The sequence below is a fragment of the Camelina sativa genome, chromosome 9 (assembly GCF_000633955.1).
Source record: "Camelina sativa cultivar DH55 chromosome 9, Cs, whole genome shotgun sequence".
Lineage (NCBI taxonomy): Eukaryota > Viridiplantae > Streptophyta > Magnoliopsida > Brassicales > Brassicaceae > Camelina > Camelina sativa.
The window spans coordinates 972,259-989,105 of record NC_025693.1 but is presented as its reverse complement, the minus strand read 5'-3'; the positions used below and the strand labels follow the sequence as shown (position 1 = coordinate 989,105).

Here is a 16,847-nt window from a genome sequence, read left to right as displayed (position 1 = left end):
TACATGGCTAAAGAACAGATTGGCTAAGCGCACTGCGTCGTTGCTCTTATGGCATGGGATGAAGTGCGCCATCTTGGAAAAATGATCGACCACCACAAAAATAGTATCATTCCGATGTATAGGCGGTAGTCCGAGGACAAAGTCCATGGACAAGTCGACCCAAGGACCTGTCGAGACTGGTAGCGGTGTGTAGAGTCCGTGGGGATGAGTGGTTGACTTTGAGGCTCGACACACCACACACTGGCCGCAATGCTTCTCGACCATGCTCCGCATCCTTGGCCAGAAGAAGTGTTCTTGAAGCATGGTTAAAGTTTTAGCCACGCCAAAATGTCCGGTCAGACCTCCACTATGCGCTTCTCGGATTAATAGGTCGCGGATAGAGCCGGCTGGGATGCAAAGGCGCCGACCTCTGAATAAGTAGCCCTCATATACATAGAACTCCGCATAGTTGCCTTTACCGAAATTTTTGAAACATTCCCCAAACTCAGCGTCTTCCGCGTACGCATCCTTGATGCTCTCGAACCCCAAAACTTTGGCGTCCATGGTGGTGATTAAGGCGTGTCTTCGGGATAGGGCATCGGCGACAACGTTCTCCTTTCCTTTCTTATACTTGATGACGTATGGAAAGGATTCGACGAACTCCAGCCATTTCGCATGCCTCTTCTTGAGATTCGTTTGGCCGCGCAAATGCTTCAAAGTCTCGTGGTCCGTGTGGATTACGCACTCCCGAGCTAACAAGTAGTGCTGCCAAGTCTCCATGGCTCGGACCAACGCGTACAGCTCTTTGTCATAAGTGGGATAATTAAGAGTGGCTCCGCTGAGCTTTTCGCTGAAATAGGCCACCGGTTTGCCGCCTTGCGTGAGAACGGCTCCAATGCCGACGCCCGATGCGTCGCATTCCACCTCGAAGGTCTTGTTGAAGTCGGGTAAGACAAGGAGAGGAGCTTGAGTGAGTCGCTTCTTGAGTTCCAGGANCCGGCTGGGATGCAAAGGCGCCGACCTCTGAATAAGTAGCCCTCATACACATAGAACTCCGCATAATTGCCTTTACCGAAATTCTTGAAACATTCCCCAAACTCAGCGTCTTTTGCGTACGCATCCTTGATGCTCTCGAACCCCAAAACCTTGGCGTCCATGGTGGTGATTAAGGCGTGTCTTCGGGATAGGGCATCGGCGACAACGTTCTCCTTTCCTTTCTTATACTTGATGACGTATGGAAAGGATTCGATGAACTCCAGCCATTTCGCATGCCTCTTCTTGAGATTCGTTTGGCCGCGCAAATACTTCAAAGTCTCGTGGTCCGTGTGGATTACGCACTCCCGAGCTAACAAGTAGTGCTGCCAAGTCTCCATGGCTCGGACCAACGCGTATAGCTCTTTGTCATAAGTGGGATAATTAAGAGTGGCCCCGCTGAGCTTCTCGCTGAAATAGGCCACCGGTTTGCCGCCTTGCGTGAGAACGGCTCCGATGCCGACGCCGGATGCGTCGCATTCCACCTCGAAGGTCTTGTTTAAGTCGGGCAAGACAAGGAGAGGAGCTTGAGTGAGATGCTTCTTGAGTTCCAGGAAGGATCGTTCTTGTTCGGCTCCCCACTTGAACTCCTGATTCTTCTTGATCACCGCGGTAAGGGGTGCGGCGACCGTGCTAAAGTCTCTCACGAACCGTCGGTAGAAACTGGCCAGCCCGTGGAACGATCGGACTTGGGAAACGCTGGTAGGTGTTGGCCATTCCTCTATGGCTCGGACCTTCTCGCCGTCCACCTTAAGCCCCTGTTCACTAACAACAAAACCTAAGAAGACAAGTTCATTAGCAGCAAAGACGCACTTTTTCAAGTTAGCGTACAATTGCTCTTCGCGGAGAGTGCTTAAAACAAGTTCCAAATGCTCGACATGGTCAGATAGGCAAGAGCTATAAACGAGGATATCATCGAAATAGACCACAACGAACTTGTTGATAAAAGCTCTAAGCACATGGTTCATTAGACGCATAAAGGTCGAAGGTGCATTAGATAGACCGAATGGCATAACCAACCATTCGTACAAACCTTGCTTGGTTTTGAATGCGGTCTTCCATTCATCTCCTTCTTTCATCCTCACTTGATGGTATCCACTTTTGAGGTCGATCTTAGAGAAGATGGTTGATCCGCTGAGCTCGTCTAACATGTCGTCAAGACGCGGAATCGGATGCCGGTACTTGATCGTGATGTTGTTTACGGCCCGGCAATCGACACACATGCGCCAAGATCCGTCTTTCTTCGGAACAAGTAGGACAGGGACGGCGCAGGGGCTAAGACTCTCTCGGACATATCCTTGCGACATGAGCTCGGATACTTGCCGCTCCAGTTCCTTAGCCTCCTCCGGGTTTACTCGGTATGCGGGACGGTTCGGCAGTTGGGCTCCAGGAAGCAAGTCGATCTGATGCTCGATTCCTCGAAGAGGTGGTAGACCTTCGGGCAATTCATCTGGGAACACGTCTGAGTATCGCTTAAGCACGTCCTTGATATCGTCCGGGAGTGTATCCCCCAAGTCTCCTGTTCCTTCAACCAACAAATCTCTAAAAACCATCAATAACACTTGGTTGGAGTCCTTAAGGGACTTTCTAACGTCACTTGACTGGATCAGGAAGTTCATTTTAGAGTCCGAATCCTTAGACAACTTGGATTGCATTTCGCGGACTTGCGTCGGTGTTAAAGGCTTTAAACTAATACGTTTGTTATCGTGTACAAACGTATACTGGTTGGTGCGTCCGCAATGTGACGTTCCCTTATCAAACTGCCATGGTCTCCCCAGTAAGAGGTGACTAGCTTGCATCGGTACTACATCACATAGGACTTGGTCCTTGTACGGTCCGACACTAAATGGGACGAGGACTTGGTCCTTTACGCGTATCACGGTCTTATCGTCTAACCACTTAAGCTTATAGGGCTTGGGATGGCATGTGGTGGGCAAGGAAAGTTTCTTGACCATGTAGGAGCTCGCTACATTCGTGCAGGAGCCTCCATCAATGATCAAGCCACACACCTTCCCGCTTACCGTGCATCGCGTGTGGAAGATGTTGTCTCGTTGGTTGGAGTCGTCCGGCTCTTGGCTGGCATTGAGGATTCTTCGGATCATCAACAGCTCTCCAACTTCGGGCTCAGCTATGGCTTCCTCCAAGTCCGCATTGTCTTGGTCATTTGCCTCGGACCTTTCTCCTTCGGACTCGAGTTCTCCGGACTCGGTAATGATCATGGTGCGGGCATTCGGACAGTCGCGGGCATAATGGCCTCGGCCTTGGCATTTGAAACAGACGATGTCCCGACTGCGCGCGTCGCTGGTTGTCTTGCGAGGATCTTGTCGGCTATCTTTGGTGGTTTCTCTTGACTTGAATCGCGAGTCGACGACGGCCGTTTGGGACTTCTCTTGTGGCCGGTTGGAAGGTGATGCGCTTGGCGACCAGTTGGGAACACCTTGGGCTCTGGTCCGGCTCGTGGTGGCGATCTTCTTCTTGACTTGGGCTTCGATTTGCACTGCTAAGTGCAGCAGCTCTTCGAACCCCTGGTATGGTTGGCGTTCGACCTTACGCGCAATCCGGTCCTGTAATCCATCAAGGAACTGAGCCATGAGAGACTCCTCGGAGTCTTCTACTTGGAGTCGGTTGCTTAGGTGCTCGAACTCCTCGTAATATTCCTCCACGGATCGCGAACCTTGCGTGAGTCTCCTAAATCTCTTTTGGAGCTCGCGATGGTAAAGTGGTGGAACATAACGACGTCTCATGACGGTTTTCATGACTTCCCAAGTGGTGATCGGTCGGTCATGATTGCGACGCTCATCAGCGACCAGACGATCCCACCATGTGAGTGCGTGGTCGGTGAGTTGGGCCACGGCGTAAGAAACTTTGCGTAACTCCGGATAGTTGTAGCACGAGTAGATGTGGTCCATCCGGCTTTCCCAATCGAGGTATGCTTCGGGGTCGGACTTGCCGGCAAAGGTCGGAGGTGACAACTTGTGCCCTGGTTCGTACCGATCATCGCGTCGGTATCGTTGTCTTGGACGCGGTTCATACTCGTCGTCGGACTGGTCACTCGGTTCTGGTTCTTGCCTACGTCGTCGCACGGGCGGCGGATCTTCTCTCGGAGGATTGGCAAGTTCAAGTCGGGCTAATCGTTCGGCCAGATGTTCTATGCCGTTACGAAGGGCCGTTAAGGTGGCACCGATCTCCGGCGGGGGTAATGGGATCTCCGGTTGTTGTTGTGCAGCCATAGCGTCCGTGGTACGGATGGTGGTCGTACGGATTGACGGAGATACGGTACTTGGAGCCGAGGGATTGACAGGAAACTCGGACGGTTGATATCTCGGACAGACTTCGGGTCAAGAACGGTAGATATCACGGTCGGGAGCTGATTCTCGAACGGTGACGTGGACTTCGTCCGTACGCGANGTCATCGCGTCGGTATCGTTGTCTTAGACGCGGTTCATACTCGTCGTCGGACTGGTCACTCGGTTCTGGTTCTTGCCTACGTCGTCGCACGGGCGGCGGATCTTCTCTCGGAGGATTGGCAAGTTCAAGTCGGGCTAATCGTTCGGCCAGATGTTCTATGCCGTTACGAAGGGCCGTTAAGGTGGCACCGATCTCCGGCGGGGGTAATGGGATCTCCGGTTGTTGTTGTGCAGCCATAGCGTCCGTGGTACGGATGGTGGTCGTACGGATTGACGGAGATACGGTACTTGGAGCCGAGGGATTGACAGGAAACTCGGACGGTTGATATCTCGGACAGACTTCGGGTCAAGAACGGTAGATATCACGGTCGGGAGCTGATTCTCAAACGATGACGTGGACTTCGTCCGTACGCGATGCGCTGGCCGAAAGAGTCACGTACCTCGTCCAAACCAAAACGAATATTCGTGAGTATAATGCGTCTAAAACTGACGGATGAGATATTTATTTGGGACAGTCAATGATTGAAGACAGCAAAGCTAACGACAACCTATGACTAGACAAAAAGAAACCTACACGCGCCTAAAAGCAAACTCACGCACAAAAAGCAAAACTTTTGGGACCACAACACAAACCCAAAAGCAAACGCGCTACTTTATGGATCTAAGGAGTCCTAGACAAGAACAACGACGAACAAAAGAAGAACAGGAAGAACACGAAACAACCTAAGCACACGTCTAATAACACAACACAAACACCAAAAAAAAAAANAAAAGCAAAACTTTTTGGGACCACAACACAAACCCAAAAGCAAACGCGCTACTTTATGGATCTAAGGAGTCCTAGACAAGAACAACGACGAACAAAAAGAAGAACAGGAAGAACACGAAACAACCTAAGCACACGTCTAATAACACAACACAAACACCAAAATAAAACTAAAGACTAACTCAGCAAGCGGAAACAAGATTAAGCGATCTAGACTAAGACAAAGGCTAAAGATCGAAGCTTTAAACAAAGGAAGGAGTTTCTGGGTTAGAAAGACACAACCTTTGAGTCAGGAGCTTTTAGAGCTCTGATACCAGCTGATGTGAACACCGGACGCGGTCGTCTGCCGAGTCGCACGGATGGACGGACACTACGGACGGACGGTCGGGGACGAACGATGGCTAGCGAACCGAGTAAGAAACTCGACCTCGGTTGACTAGGAAGAGATGGGGGTGAAAGGGAAACACAACCAACGATCGGTTTGACCGCGGTGCGATAGAGACGATATGGTTCGAACGGCGGTGTACACGAGCGGTGGAAAGCGTCGTACGCCGTCTAGAGAGATCGATCCCGGATCGGTCTTTCTAGGGTTTCTTTCAAGCCCAGTCCCGGACTAAGATGCGAGAAAGAGAGGGGAGACAAGAACACAAAGAATCTCTCTTTGGGAAAAGTTATATTTTATTCAAGTCTGAAAACCTAAGCTCGTGGCGTTGGACGCTTAAATAGCGTAAGGGTTTAAAGGGAACTAGGGCACGCGGACTCATAATGGACCGCACACGTAGCCCTTGACGCGTCTCCACAGACGGTGAACACGTCACACTATTCCAACGTTCACAAGGGAAGGATCTAGAAAAGGTTCAAAACGCAAAGCTTAAAGAAAAAGACAAAATAGGCCACGTCCTTAGGCTGAACGCGGGAACCGCGTCACTGGCTTCAAAACGCGGCGTTGTGCGTCAGGACTCGTCGCCTCGTTAAAACCTTCTCCTGTAAACCTCATGGGAAAAACCCGAAGTAAGGGAAAAGAGTATGAGTCATGATCCTGACGTCTTGGCGCCCTCATCCTTGACTAAGGACGAAGGCTGTACGGACGGTCTCGCTGATGGTTGCCTTGTCCGAGTCGATCTCTTGGTCTTCTTGGACGAAAGCTTGGNAACTTGGTCATTTTCTTCAGCCAGCCAATTCTCTTGTGAGCTTCCCTCACTCCTACTGGTTGCTTTTGAGAGCATGCATACTCCTCAAAATCAAACTCCTCCGAACTATCTCCTTGTCTCTGCCTGGTCTCTTCTCTCTTCTCAGCCTAAAACTCTACAAGAAAATGTAAAAAAAACGTTTTGCAAGATATATATAAGGTCTTACAAAGATTCTATAAGAGTTTACAAGGTATTTGTAAGGTATTTATAAAGTATTTATAAATTCAGAAGATTTTACATATAGATATAATTTTTGTATACTTTTATAAAGTCGTATACGTATTCAAATCATTTTTTAGAGACATTTTTGATAAGATTTTAGAGAGGGAGCATTTTTGAAAATTAGTATTGACAAAATGGACATTTTGGGATTCCTCCTAGATATTTCTTTTTAAGATCGTTATGTAGCATACATGTTTAATATTTATTGGAAAATATTTGGTACTAGTATCATGATTCTACCGGTTTAAAAAGGTTTTGCAAAGATTGTATGATATCTTATATGAAATATCAATCGAATCATGTTTACTGTTCTATACAAGAATTCATATCTTTTAGTTTTTTGCACCTTAATAAAGCTCATCATAAAAAAAAATATTAACTTATTTTCAATCTCATTTTCTATCCAATAAATTAAAGCTTGTAATGAGATTGATTCCTCTTAGTTTAAATTATACTCACACAGTATCAGAGCCACATGAGATTATTGTTTATGGTTGAGATTGATTTCTCTTGGTTTAAATTATACAATCATGAGTCATAACATGATGAAAGTTCTCTAAATGATATAGAAAACCTTCCTCATGTACTCATACACACACAGTATCAGAGCCATTATGTCACACAGTTGACAGTTCTCTAAACTAGTTTCTATGTCTTGTTTATGGCTGTAATGACTCATGGTTATATAGTTTGAGCAGTAAGAGGATTACATGGCTATATAGTTGAGCAATAAGAGGATGATCATATTCATGCCATCGCTCATTCACCATTGTTGCTTTGTGTACCATTGTTTTTTCTAGACTATTCTCACATTTGAAAACGCGTTAAAGAGTTCTTGTCACACTCCAATTTACGATGTGGCTTTGGACCATATAATTAATAGAATATTCGGTGAAATCACGTCTCCAAAACGTTAAAACATAAAAATCAGTATAACGTTCAATACTACTTTTATGTATAATATATCTCCTATATGATAAAACGAAAGTACACAATTTTTTTTTGTAAACTATATAATATGAGTTATAAGATTAATTATCTGATTGGATAGGTATAGGTTATATGAGTTGTAACCATATTTCAAATCCTCTTAAAAAAATATTCCAAAAAAATAAAATAAAATCTAAAATATTTAATTAATCATATATTGGCAAAAAAATCTCAAAAATTAATCATTTTTCCACGGATTAAGAGTAATTTTCGATTATACTAGCAACAAAATCAAGTCCTCATATTTAGCATATGATTTTATTGCATAATGTTTTATTCACAACAATTTTTAAAAACAATCACATAAATTATATTTTATATAAAAATTACAGTATAAATAAAAGGAATTTCAACTCGTGCTCTAGCACGAGTCCTAATCTAGTCTTTTTTCAAATAAAATGTAAAATTTATCCAAAATATTTTTTACATCAAATGCAGCATTTGAAAGTTCTTAACATAGAATTAGCCTAACAATATAAAGAATATTGTCTTGGTCACAAATGGAAGATATCCTATTTCAAACTTGTTTATCTATGCGTTGGATGAGAAGAGTTGATGAGATCAGAGTTTCCCCATCCCATTTTTATGTATAATTCATGTGTGGGCTGTACGTATTACCTCGAATAGGAAAAAATACTATAGAAATATTTCCCTAAGATTAGAATTTTAATTTTATTTCTTTAGAATTTTAATTTTATTTTTTTATTTGTTTTTTTACCATAAAGAAACGGTTTCTCTTAGGGAGAACTAGCCTAGTGTAAAAGAGCTTATACGGGTAAAGAAATAAAGATAGAACCTCGTGATCGTATTTTTTTAGCAAGACTGCAGTAAAAACAGACCACTTAGAAATAACTGTCATCTAAATAAGCTCTTGGCAATCGATCTTAAAAGAGTAGGCCTATTTCTTTATTTGTTATTGTCGTCTTTTATTTATAGTTTTATAATATATAAATGCTATCTTTGTCCTTGATTATGAAAAATACCTTTATTATTTATGTGTGTTTAGTATTCGTTTTTTTAAAAAAGGCATGACCTTCAATCCGGTTATAAAATCAACAACAGTTCAGAAACCTTCAATCCGGTTATAAAATCAATAACGGTTCAGATTGTCCTTGAAATTGCGGTGAAGAAAAACTGGCATATCTATCAAGTTGACATCAATAAAGCATTTTTGCAGGGTACCTTTACGGATGAGGTCTATGTCACGCAGTCCCCCGGCTTTGTTGACAAAAATCATCCTCACAATGTTTTGTCGTCTAAACAAAGCACTCTACGGTCTCAAACAAGCAGCGAGAACGTAGTACCAGGAACTAAAAATTTTTCTTTTACAGACTGGTTTTAAGAATTCTCTTGCAGATACATCGCTATTCATAAATCAGTGCCGCTCCGACTTCATCTATGTCTTGGTCTATGTGGATGATATAAACATTTTCGGAGATCCTGCATTGGTCAAAGCCTTCAATGTTGTACTTTCAACTCGGTTCTCGCTGAAGGATCTTGGTCCGCTACAATAATTTTTGGGGATTGAAGCCACCCGTTCTCCGCGAGGCTTACACTTGATACAACGCAAGTACATCACGGATCTTCTGCTCAAGACCGGTATGATTAATGTGAAGCCTGTTTTCACTCCTATGGCGTCATCGCCTAATATCACTCTTGAGTCTGGTTCACCGCTTCCTGATCCCAAGGAATCCCGCGTTGTGATCAAAAGTCTTCAATATCTTTCCTTCACACCCCCTGATATCGCCTTTGCTGTCAACAAGTTATCACAGTTCATGCATCAGCTGACAGACAAGAATTGGCAGGCTGCTAAGCATGTCTTGCGTTATCTAGCTGGAATGAGGTCACATGGAATTTTTCTTAAAGCTGATGATCCACTAACGATTCATGCATTCTCGGACGCAGACTGGGGCCGTGATAAGAACACATACACGTCGAGCAATGCCTGTATCATCTACTTTGGCGGTCGTCCCATTTCCTGGTCTTCAAAGAAACAATGAAGTGTTTCTCGTTCGTCCACCGAAGCGAAATATCGGGATGTAGCCAATACAATCTTTGAACTCCGCTGGATCTGTTCCTTGTTGACTGAATTGGGTGTTTAGTTACCGGTAGCGCTGGTTCTTTACTGTGACAATGTCGGTGCAACGTATATCTGTGCAAATCCGGTTTTCCACTCGAAGATGAAGTATATGGCTCTCGACTACCACTTCGTTCGTGAGTTTATACAATCAGGTGTGTTATTGTCACACACATTTCCACCAAGGACCAGCTCGCCGATGCTCTCACAAAGTTGTTGCCAAGACCACAGTTTGAAGACTTGTTATACAAGATTGGAGTGAAGATTCTCCCTCCCTTTTGAGGGGTATTATGATATGTATATAATGAGGATATACTTGCAATTAGTATTAAGCTAAACCCTACTATTTAGCTGTATATATACTCTGTAATCTGTATCATTGACTTCAATTCAGCATTCTCCTATACAAACAATAATATATTTCTTAGGATATCTTAGCAAATCCTATTGTTTTAACTAAATCTGCAACAAATTTTACCAATCTTTTTAAATTCCAATTTTCTATGCGGGACATAAAGTAATAATTTCACCAATCACTTAATTAAGCATAGTGTATGTGCTGGGTTTGAATTAGGCTTATGATATTATGATATAATTCTAAAAATGAGAAGCTAGTTTCCTTGGAAATTTCGGAGTAAATATAGGAAGCTTTGCTTACCTTTATCGCACCATCTAAAAATTGTAAAGACTACCTTTTAGCACCTCAAAGTCAAATTATATGTCCACTCCAAATTAAATTATTATAATAATAATTTCATATTAATGACCTCATTAGTGGATATCATTTGTATCAAAAACATAGCTACATAGTTGTATATTTATTTATTTATCTAGAAAAAAACAATAAAAATGAAAAAAAAATCGAAGGTTATAAGAAAAAGTTAAAGAGATAATAATAGAGAGTCACACATGTTTCATATTCCCGCCTGCGAAGTCCATTTTAGGTATAAAAGAGCCACAGTTATTGTTGACTCTGTGGACTTTTGATTTTTCCCTTATTTTATTTTTACTATTTAACAAAAATTGCTATTTGTTTTCCTTTTTTAATTTATTATTCCTCACAAAACATGATATACAATTAATTGATACATTCCTAATATCGTTTATTTTATTTTATTTCATTTGCCTTGTTCTACTATTTATTCACACACTACACAATCTCTTCTTCTCTTCTTCTTTTTGCTTTTCGCCTTCTTCTTCTTCTCTCCCAAGAACCCTAAATACATTTTCTGATTTTTTTGATGATTTTGATCAGAGAAATTTGAAATCTGCTCATCTGATCGATCAAAGGAACTCGGTTTCTCATAGCCAANGTTGTATATTTATTTATTTATCTAGAAAAAAACAATAAAAATGAAAAAAAAATCGAAGGTTATAAGAAAAAGTTAAAGAGATAATAATAGAGAGTCACACATGTTTCATATTCCCGCCTGCGAAGTCCATTTTAGGTATAAAAGAGCCACAGTTATTGTTGACTCTGTGGACTTTTGATTTTTCCCTTATTTTATTTTTACTATTTAACAAAAATTGCTATTTGTTTTCCTTTTTTAATTTATTATTCCTCACAAAACATGATATACAATTAATTGATACATTCCTAATATCGTTTATTTTATTTTATTTCATTTGCCTTGTTCTACTATTTATTCACACACTACACAATCTCTTCTTCTCTTCTTCTTTTTGCTTTTCGCCTTCTTCTTCTTCTCTCCCAAGAACCCTAAATACATTTTCTGATTTTTTTGATGATTTTGATCAGAGAAATTTGAAATCTGCTCATCTGATCGATCAAAGGAACTCGGTTTCTCATAGCCAAATGAATCTGGTACAATCCTTTCTTTTATATGGTTTCTGATATATTTCATGTGTATGTATCCCCTGTTTTTAATTTGTTCATATCAGTTTTATCATAAAATTCAGATAAGTTTAATAATTTCTGCAGTTTGTGTCTTTTTTTTTTTAATGTAAAATTGCAAAAATATCCATTAGATTAAAGTTTTTGGTTTCAACCAAAATTTATAAGAAACAAGAAAATTTCAGAAGAATTTATCCTTTTAAAATACAAATTTATGATTTCTACATAGAACACATATATAAATTCATTATAAATTTTGATATAAAGAGTCAAATTTCTGCAGATTCATAATCTTTCAAAAAAGTAATATTAGTTTTAAATAAGTAATTCAAATTTTCTTCATTTCCTATATAAAACCTACAAATAAAAGTCAATAAAGTTTCAAATTTCTACAGATTTTTTTTTTTCGGATTATATTCCTTTTAATTCATGTTTTTTTTTTTTTTGTTTCATTTCTTCATATAACTCATGTATGATGATGAATTCATTACAAATCTCTATTAAATTTTTGCAAGTATAAATTTTCAATAATAATGATTGTTGTAGGGTGAGAAGAGAAGAAGTGATGAAGATTGGATTGATACACTACTGAACTCAGAGTTCTTTGGGATATGTATGAATCATAAGTATCTTAGAAAGAACGAGAAGAATGTGTTTTGCATTGACTGTAATGTCGAAATCTGTAGACATTGTTGTAGTACAGAAGCTGCTCATGTCCTCCATCGTCGTCTTCAGATCTGCAAATACGTTTATCAAGATGTTCTTCGTCTCCTCGATATCCAACACTACTTCGACTGTTCCGAGATTCAGGTTTCTTTTAATTTTTTATTTATCTAAGAAATCATTTTCAATAATTATTATTTTTCAAAAAAAAAAAATCATTTGATGCCAGCTGAGTCTTTAATTCTTGTTTTAGAGTCCATAAATTCCTAATTATTTTTTAAAAATATTGCTTTTCTTTTTCTGGTTTATGGCATTGAATGACAATAAATTTTTTTGTATGGGAAAAGACATATAAAATAAATGGAGAAAAGGCAATACATTTGAATTCAAGGCCACAAGCAAAAGATGCAAGACCTTCTACAAAATCCAAGAATGGAGCATCATGTGTGACTTGTAAAAGATATATTCAAGATCGTCCTAATCGATTTTGCTCTATCTCCTGCAAGGTAAATTATGCTCTCTTTTTTTTTCAGTTTATATTCCCCAAAATATTTGGTAGTTATCTATATATTTCTCTAATTTTTTATTATTATACATTGGAACTGTTATCTATGAAAGGTAAACAATGTTTTACAGTAGTCTTGAAATACTAGAAAAAGTTAGCCTTTAGTAGATGAAGGAGTCATACATTGTTGACATAACATATAGGAGAACTATGCATGATTTGATTTGTACACATCTTCACCAGTACTACATTTTAATATATGTAGTCATTTATTTCAAGTTGGAAGATGCTAAATGTTTATTATGAAGTGTTTTATTTTAATATATACTATATTTTTGAAATAATTTTATTGACACTTTTAAACTGTTTTGACACGTAACCTACATTAACAAGTATCATTTATTAGTAAAATTAGTTTTGAAATTTATCTATTATGTGAGTTGTAACAAACGTCAAGCACGCTTTAAAACGTTACATTTGGCATTATATCGTTTGAAATCGAATACAGGAATTTTTGTTTTTGTTTTGAGTTTAGAGAATGCTTTAATACTTTTTTTTATTGTTGCAGATTTCAGCTCCTTCAAAAAAGCATAAATTTTGTTTTTCTCCAAGACTGGAACAAGGTGTTTTGGAGAAGGAAAACTCTAATCAAGAAGGAAGCATAGAAGAAAAAAAATCGTGCGCATCATCGTCCCTCACTGATGTTTCCGAAGATTCTGAAGTTTTATTGAGTAATTTTTCATTGAGACCACTCATGAGGATACTCAAGAGAAAAGGAATTTCTCGAAGATCTCCTCTCTATTGACTTTGTTTTTAATGGATTTTTTTTCATCAAAACTATACATTTTGTGTATTTTATATTTGAATATCGGGTATCAATATTATGTTTAAAAGCTAATAAGTTTTTAAAGAGAAAAAATAGTGAGGAGATCAAAGAAAAATAATAATAGTGATGTGTAATGGTGTATGAGGGATTTATTTTATTATTCATCATGGAGAAAAGAGAGATATGGGCCCAAAAAGTTTTGGTGTTCATGAGATTGTGTTGATTCACTGGAACCCACAAATTTAACTAACATAAAATAAGAAAAAGTGAATATAATATGCAATATTCTTAACACTTTTTGGGGGGATAAATTGATAGATACAGGTTCTGATGACAAATATGTATGCTGGAATCCATTCCTCGTAGAGACTCTTGAGTCATACAATTTTCTACGGATTTGTCATTTTATAGCACCAACATAAAAACTATGAAAGTTGCACATAATAGTTCTTCCGATACACATTCACAAAATTAAACAGATTTTGATGCATCAAATACTCAAGACACATTTTTACGACCGTTTTAACTTGTCTTAATGTCCACATCGCCTACTATGTATATAATAGATTAATAGTCAGCCATCATCCACAACCAGTCAACCACCGTCCACAAAGGTGTTACATACGTATATTGTCTATCATTTACAAATAACTGAGCACGATGAAAGTTGGAAACTCTTGGCGCATAATCATTATTTTGTTCCAATATATAGAAAAATATCACCCCAAAATAATAAAACAAAAAAATCTAACATCTCCAAAAATCTTATTTGAAGTGTTCAACGATTTTGATGGCGCAAACTTATAACTACCCAAATCACATAATATTTTATTTTTGCAAGTTTAAAGTTCTTTTTTTTTTTTTGTATCTAAGAGTCCGTTTTTTGGGTAGGAAAACGATTGAAGAGTCGTAATCGTGTCTATCCAAAGCCGTGCCTATGTGTATTAAAATGAAACATTCGCCTCCGACTTTATATTTTTGTAAGAAACATAAATGCAGTCAGATGCATATTTTTAATTTTATAAGAGTAGAGAGACTTAATGAAGATTTGCAAAATGGTAGCTAAACAAAAAATATGGAAGATAAATTAGGATGACTACACACTAATCTCTTCACCTCTTCTTAATTGGAATATATGTAATTTAAGTCTTACATTTTGGTTCTTCTGTTTTTATTATATAAAAAATTAAAAACTAATAAAACAAATGCATAATCAATTGGTAAGTATACAATTCACTATAAATGGTTTCATCTAGTATTATTATTCTTTCATAATAAACAAAACATTATTTAAAATTTATAAATGATACACCGATAGTTATTATAGATTAGAATCAGTTTAAAATTCTAGACTTGTAATACTTTAGTATTTGTTTGTAAGATAACGAAATTAGTTTTTTTGAAGACATATTTTTAGTACAGCCTCCAGCCTCTATATCTCTAGACACGGTTCCCTGTCTATCAAATAGATAAGAGAAAGTATTTACAAATTCATTGGTGGTATATGCAAGCTTACGAAGATGTATAACAAATATTGATCATTGATAAAATGGGTCTACGGCAACTTGTTGTTATATGATTATATCAGACAACTTTCTTTCTAAATTAAAATAGTATTACCCATCATTATCATTTCTTCTCTTTATTATATAATATAGTATATAGTAATGCTAATAATTCATAACTAAAGAGATATACAGAACCGAATGACAAAAAGAGGAAGCACGATTGTGATACATAATATTGATTTAACTCAAATATTTTTTGGCATGCTACAATTTATAAAATATCTAAAATTTAAGGGCAACATAATAAATATAAATTACAAAACTTAAACTCTCTAAGTTGATAGATGAAATTTTATATATACTGTAAGTTGAAATTTGAATATATATACTAGTTTCATTTTTGTGAAACTCCTAAAAGTTTATTGAATTATAAATTTTCTTATTATGTCAGTTAGAAATAACAAAAAACTTTAGAAAACAAATAAAGAAAAAAAAAAAAAAAAAANAAATATTCTCACTATTCTATCGAAGGCGGATCCAAAACAAATTTCATTCGAGACAAAAAATTAAAATATTCTAAATAATTTCGTATAAAAACTAGATAAAACGCTCAATAAAATGTAACTATACGTGTGTATATAAGCTGTCGTCCCAAATTAGTGGTTAGCAATGTTAAATGTCAAAAGAATATATAAAAAATAGTGAACAAAGGTTATAACTAGTGTTTTCTCATAAGGTTTAGAATTCTAGTCGTAGAATACGTAAATTATTGTAAATTCATAGAGAGATAAGTTTATCGGAAGTCCATTTATTGTGGTGCAAGGGTAAAGCTATCTACCGTGATGTAAGAAAATAGTTTCAATCGTTGTCAAGATCTCTTTTATAATGATAGACAGTCGTCGTGAACTCAAAGTCTTGCAGTTGCAGTCAACAGTCCAGAGTTGTTTATACATATATGTCTTTGAAATATTTAATGTCATATCGTTTTATAATTGCTTCTTTGAACATACATTTAACATAACATAATGGATCTCTACACAGTTCTTTGAACCATTGCATGTAGAACGAGTGAGCTAGTCACAATTATGCACAATGTTGATCTTAAGATTTCTTTTTGGATTAAATAGAACTCAATTATAAATAGATAATGTCGGCATCCTATCTAGCGTTAACATTCGGAACACATTAGTGATTGCAAAAGGCAAGGCCGATATCATTACGATTTGTTCGTTCTAGGTAACAGCCCTCTTAGTTGTCACACAGCCAAATCTCCACTAAAAGAACTTGTATGACAATGATCATATCTTCAATCACTAAGACAAACTTCTTGTTAAAGGATTTTAAAATTGAAATCCAGTTCCAAAAAAGACTAATTCAGCCACTAAAGCGTACAATTTATTCCAAGACAAATTAATAGAGATACCAAATAGACCAAACTAGGCCTGGGCAAATAAACCGAACCCGAGGAACCAATCCGAACCCGACCTAAAAATACCCGAACCCGACCCAAACTATTTCTGTCTAAATAACCAATAGGTTTTTGTTTTCAAATAACCACGGGTATCGGGTATTACCCGAACCGAACCCGAGGAACCGAAGATACCTGTTTATACCCGAGAACAATTATACATGATATTATACCATCACATATGATTTGATTTCATAAAACCGTTTGCCTTAATCTCCCTCTTCGAATCCTTGTGAATTGATTTGCGAGACATGGTATGCTCAGTTTCATTTGTTTAAGATTTCATGGTATGCTCAGTTTCAGTTGTTTAAGGTTTAGTTCATTGTTTCTTGTTGAATTTGTTAGATTATACAACTGTT

General features: G+C 38.2%; 2 protein-coding genes across 2 annotated transcripts; both read left to right on the top strand.

Annotated features, from left to right (window-relative positions):
- On the top strand, positions 9,218 to 9,586 carry LOC109126329 (uncharacterized mitochondrial protein AtMg00810-like). The gene has a single exon (XM_019229828.1). The coding sequence runs from the start codon at positions 9,218 to 9,220 to the stop codon at positions 9,584 to 9,586; it is 369 nt and encodes a 122-aa protein (XP_019085373.1).
- On the top strand, positions 11,262 to 13,640 carry LOC104710111. Its single transcript, XM_010426651.2, has 4 exons — positions 11,262 to 11,488; positions 12,065 to 12,328; positions 12,529 to 12,687; positions 13,255 to 13,640. Exons 1-4 carry the CDS (start codon positions 11,480 to 11,482, stop codon positions 13,489 to 13,491), a joined length of 669 nt encoding a protein of 222 aa, XP_010424953.1. The 5' UTR covers positions 11,262 to 11,479; the 3' UTR covers positions 13,492 to 13,640.

What these genes read in the sequence shown, in the direction of transcription:
- LOC109126329 (XM_019229828.1), top strand. Translation starts at nt 9,218, where the DNA reads ATGGCGTCATCGCCTAATATCACTCTTGAGTCTGGTTCACCGCTTCCT.
- LOC104710111 (XM_010426651.2), top strand. An exon ending in TCGACTGTTCCGAGATTCAG is followed by an intron (nt 12,329 to 12,528) that starts GTTTCTTTTAAT and finishes GTATGGGAAAAG; the next exon opens with ACATATAAAATAAATGGAGA. An exon ending in TTTGCTCTATCTCCTGCAAG is followed by an intron (nt 12,688 to 13,254) that starts GTAAATTATGCT and finishes TTATTGTTGCAG; the next exon opens with ATTTCAGCTCCTTCAAAAAA.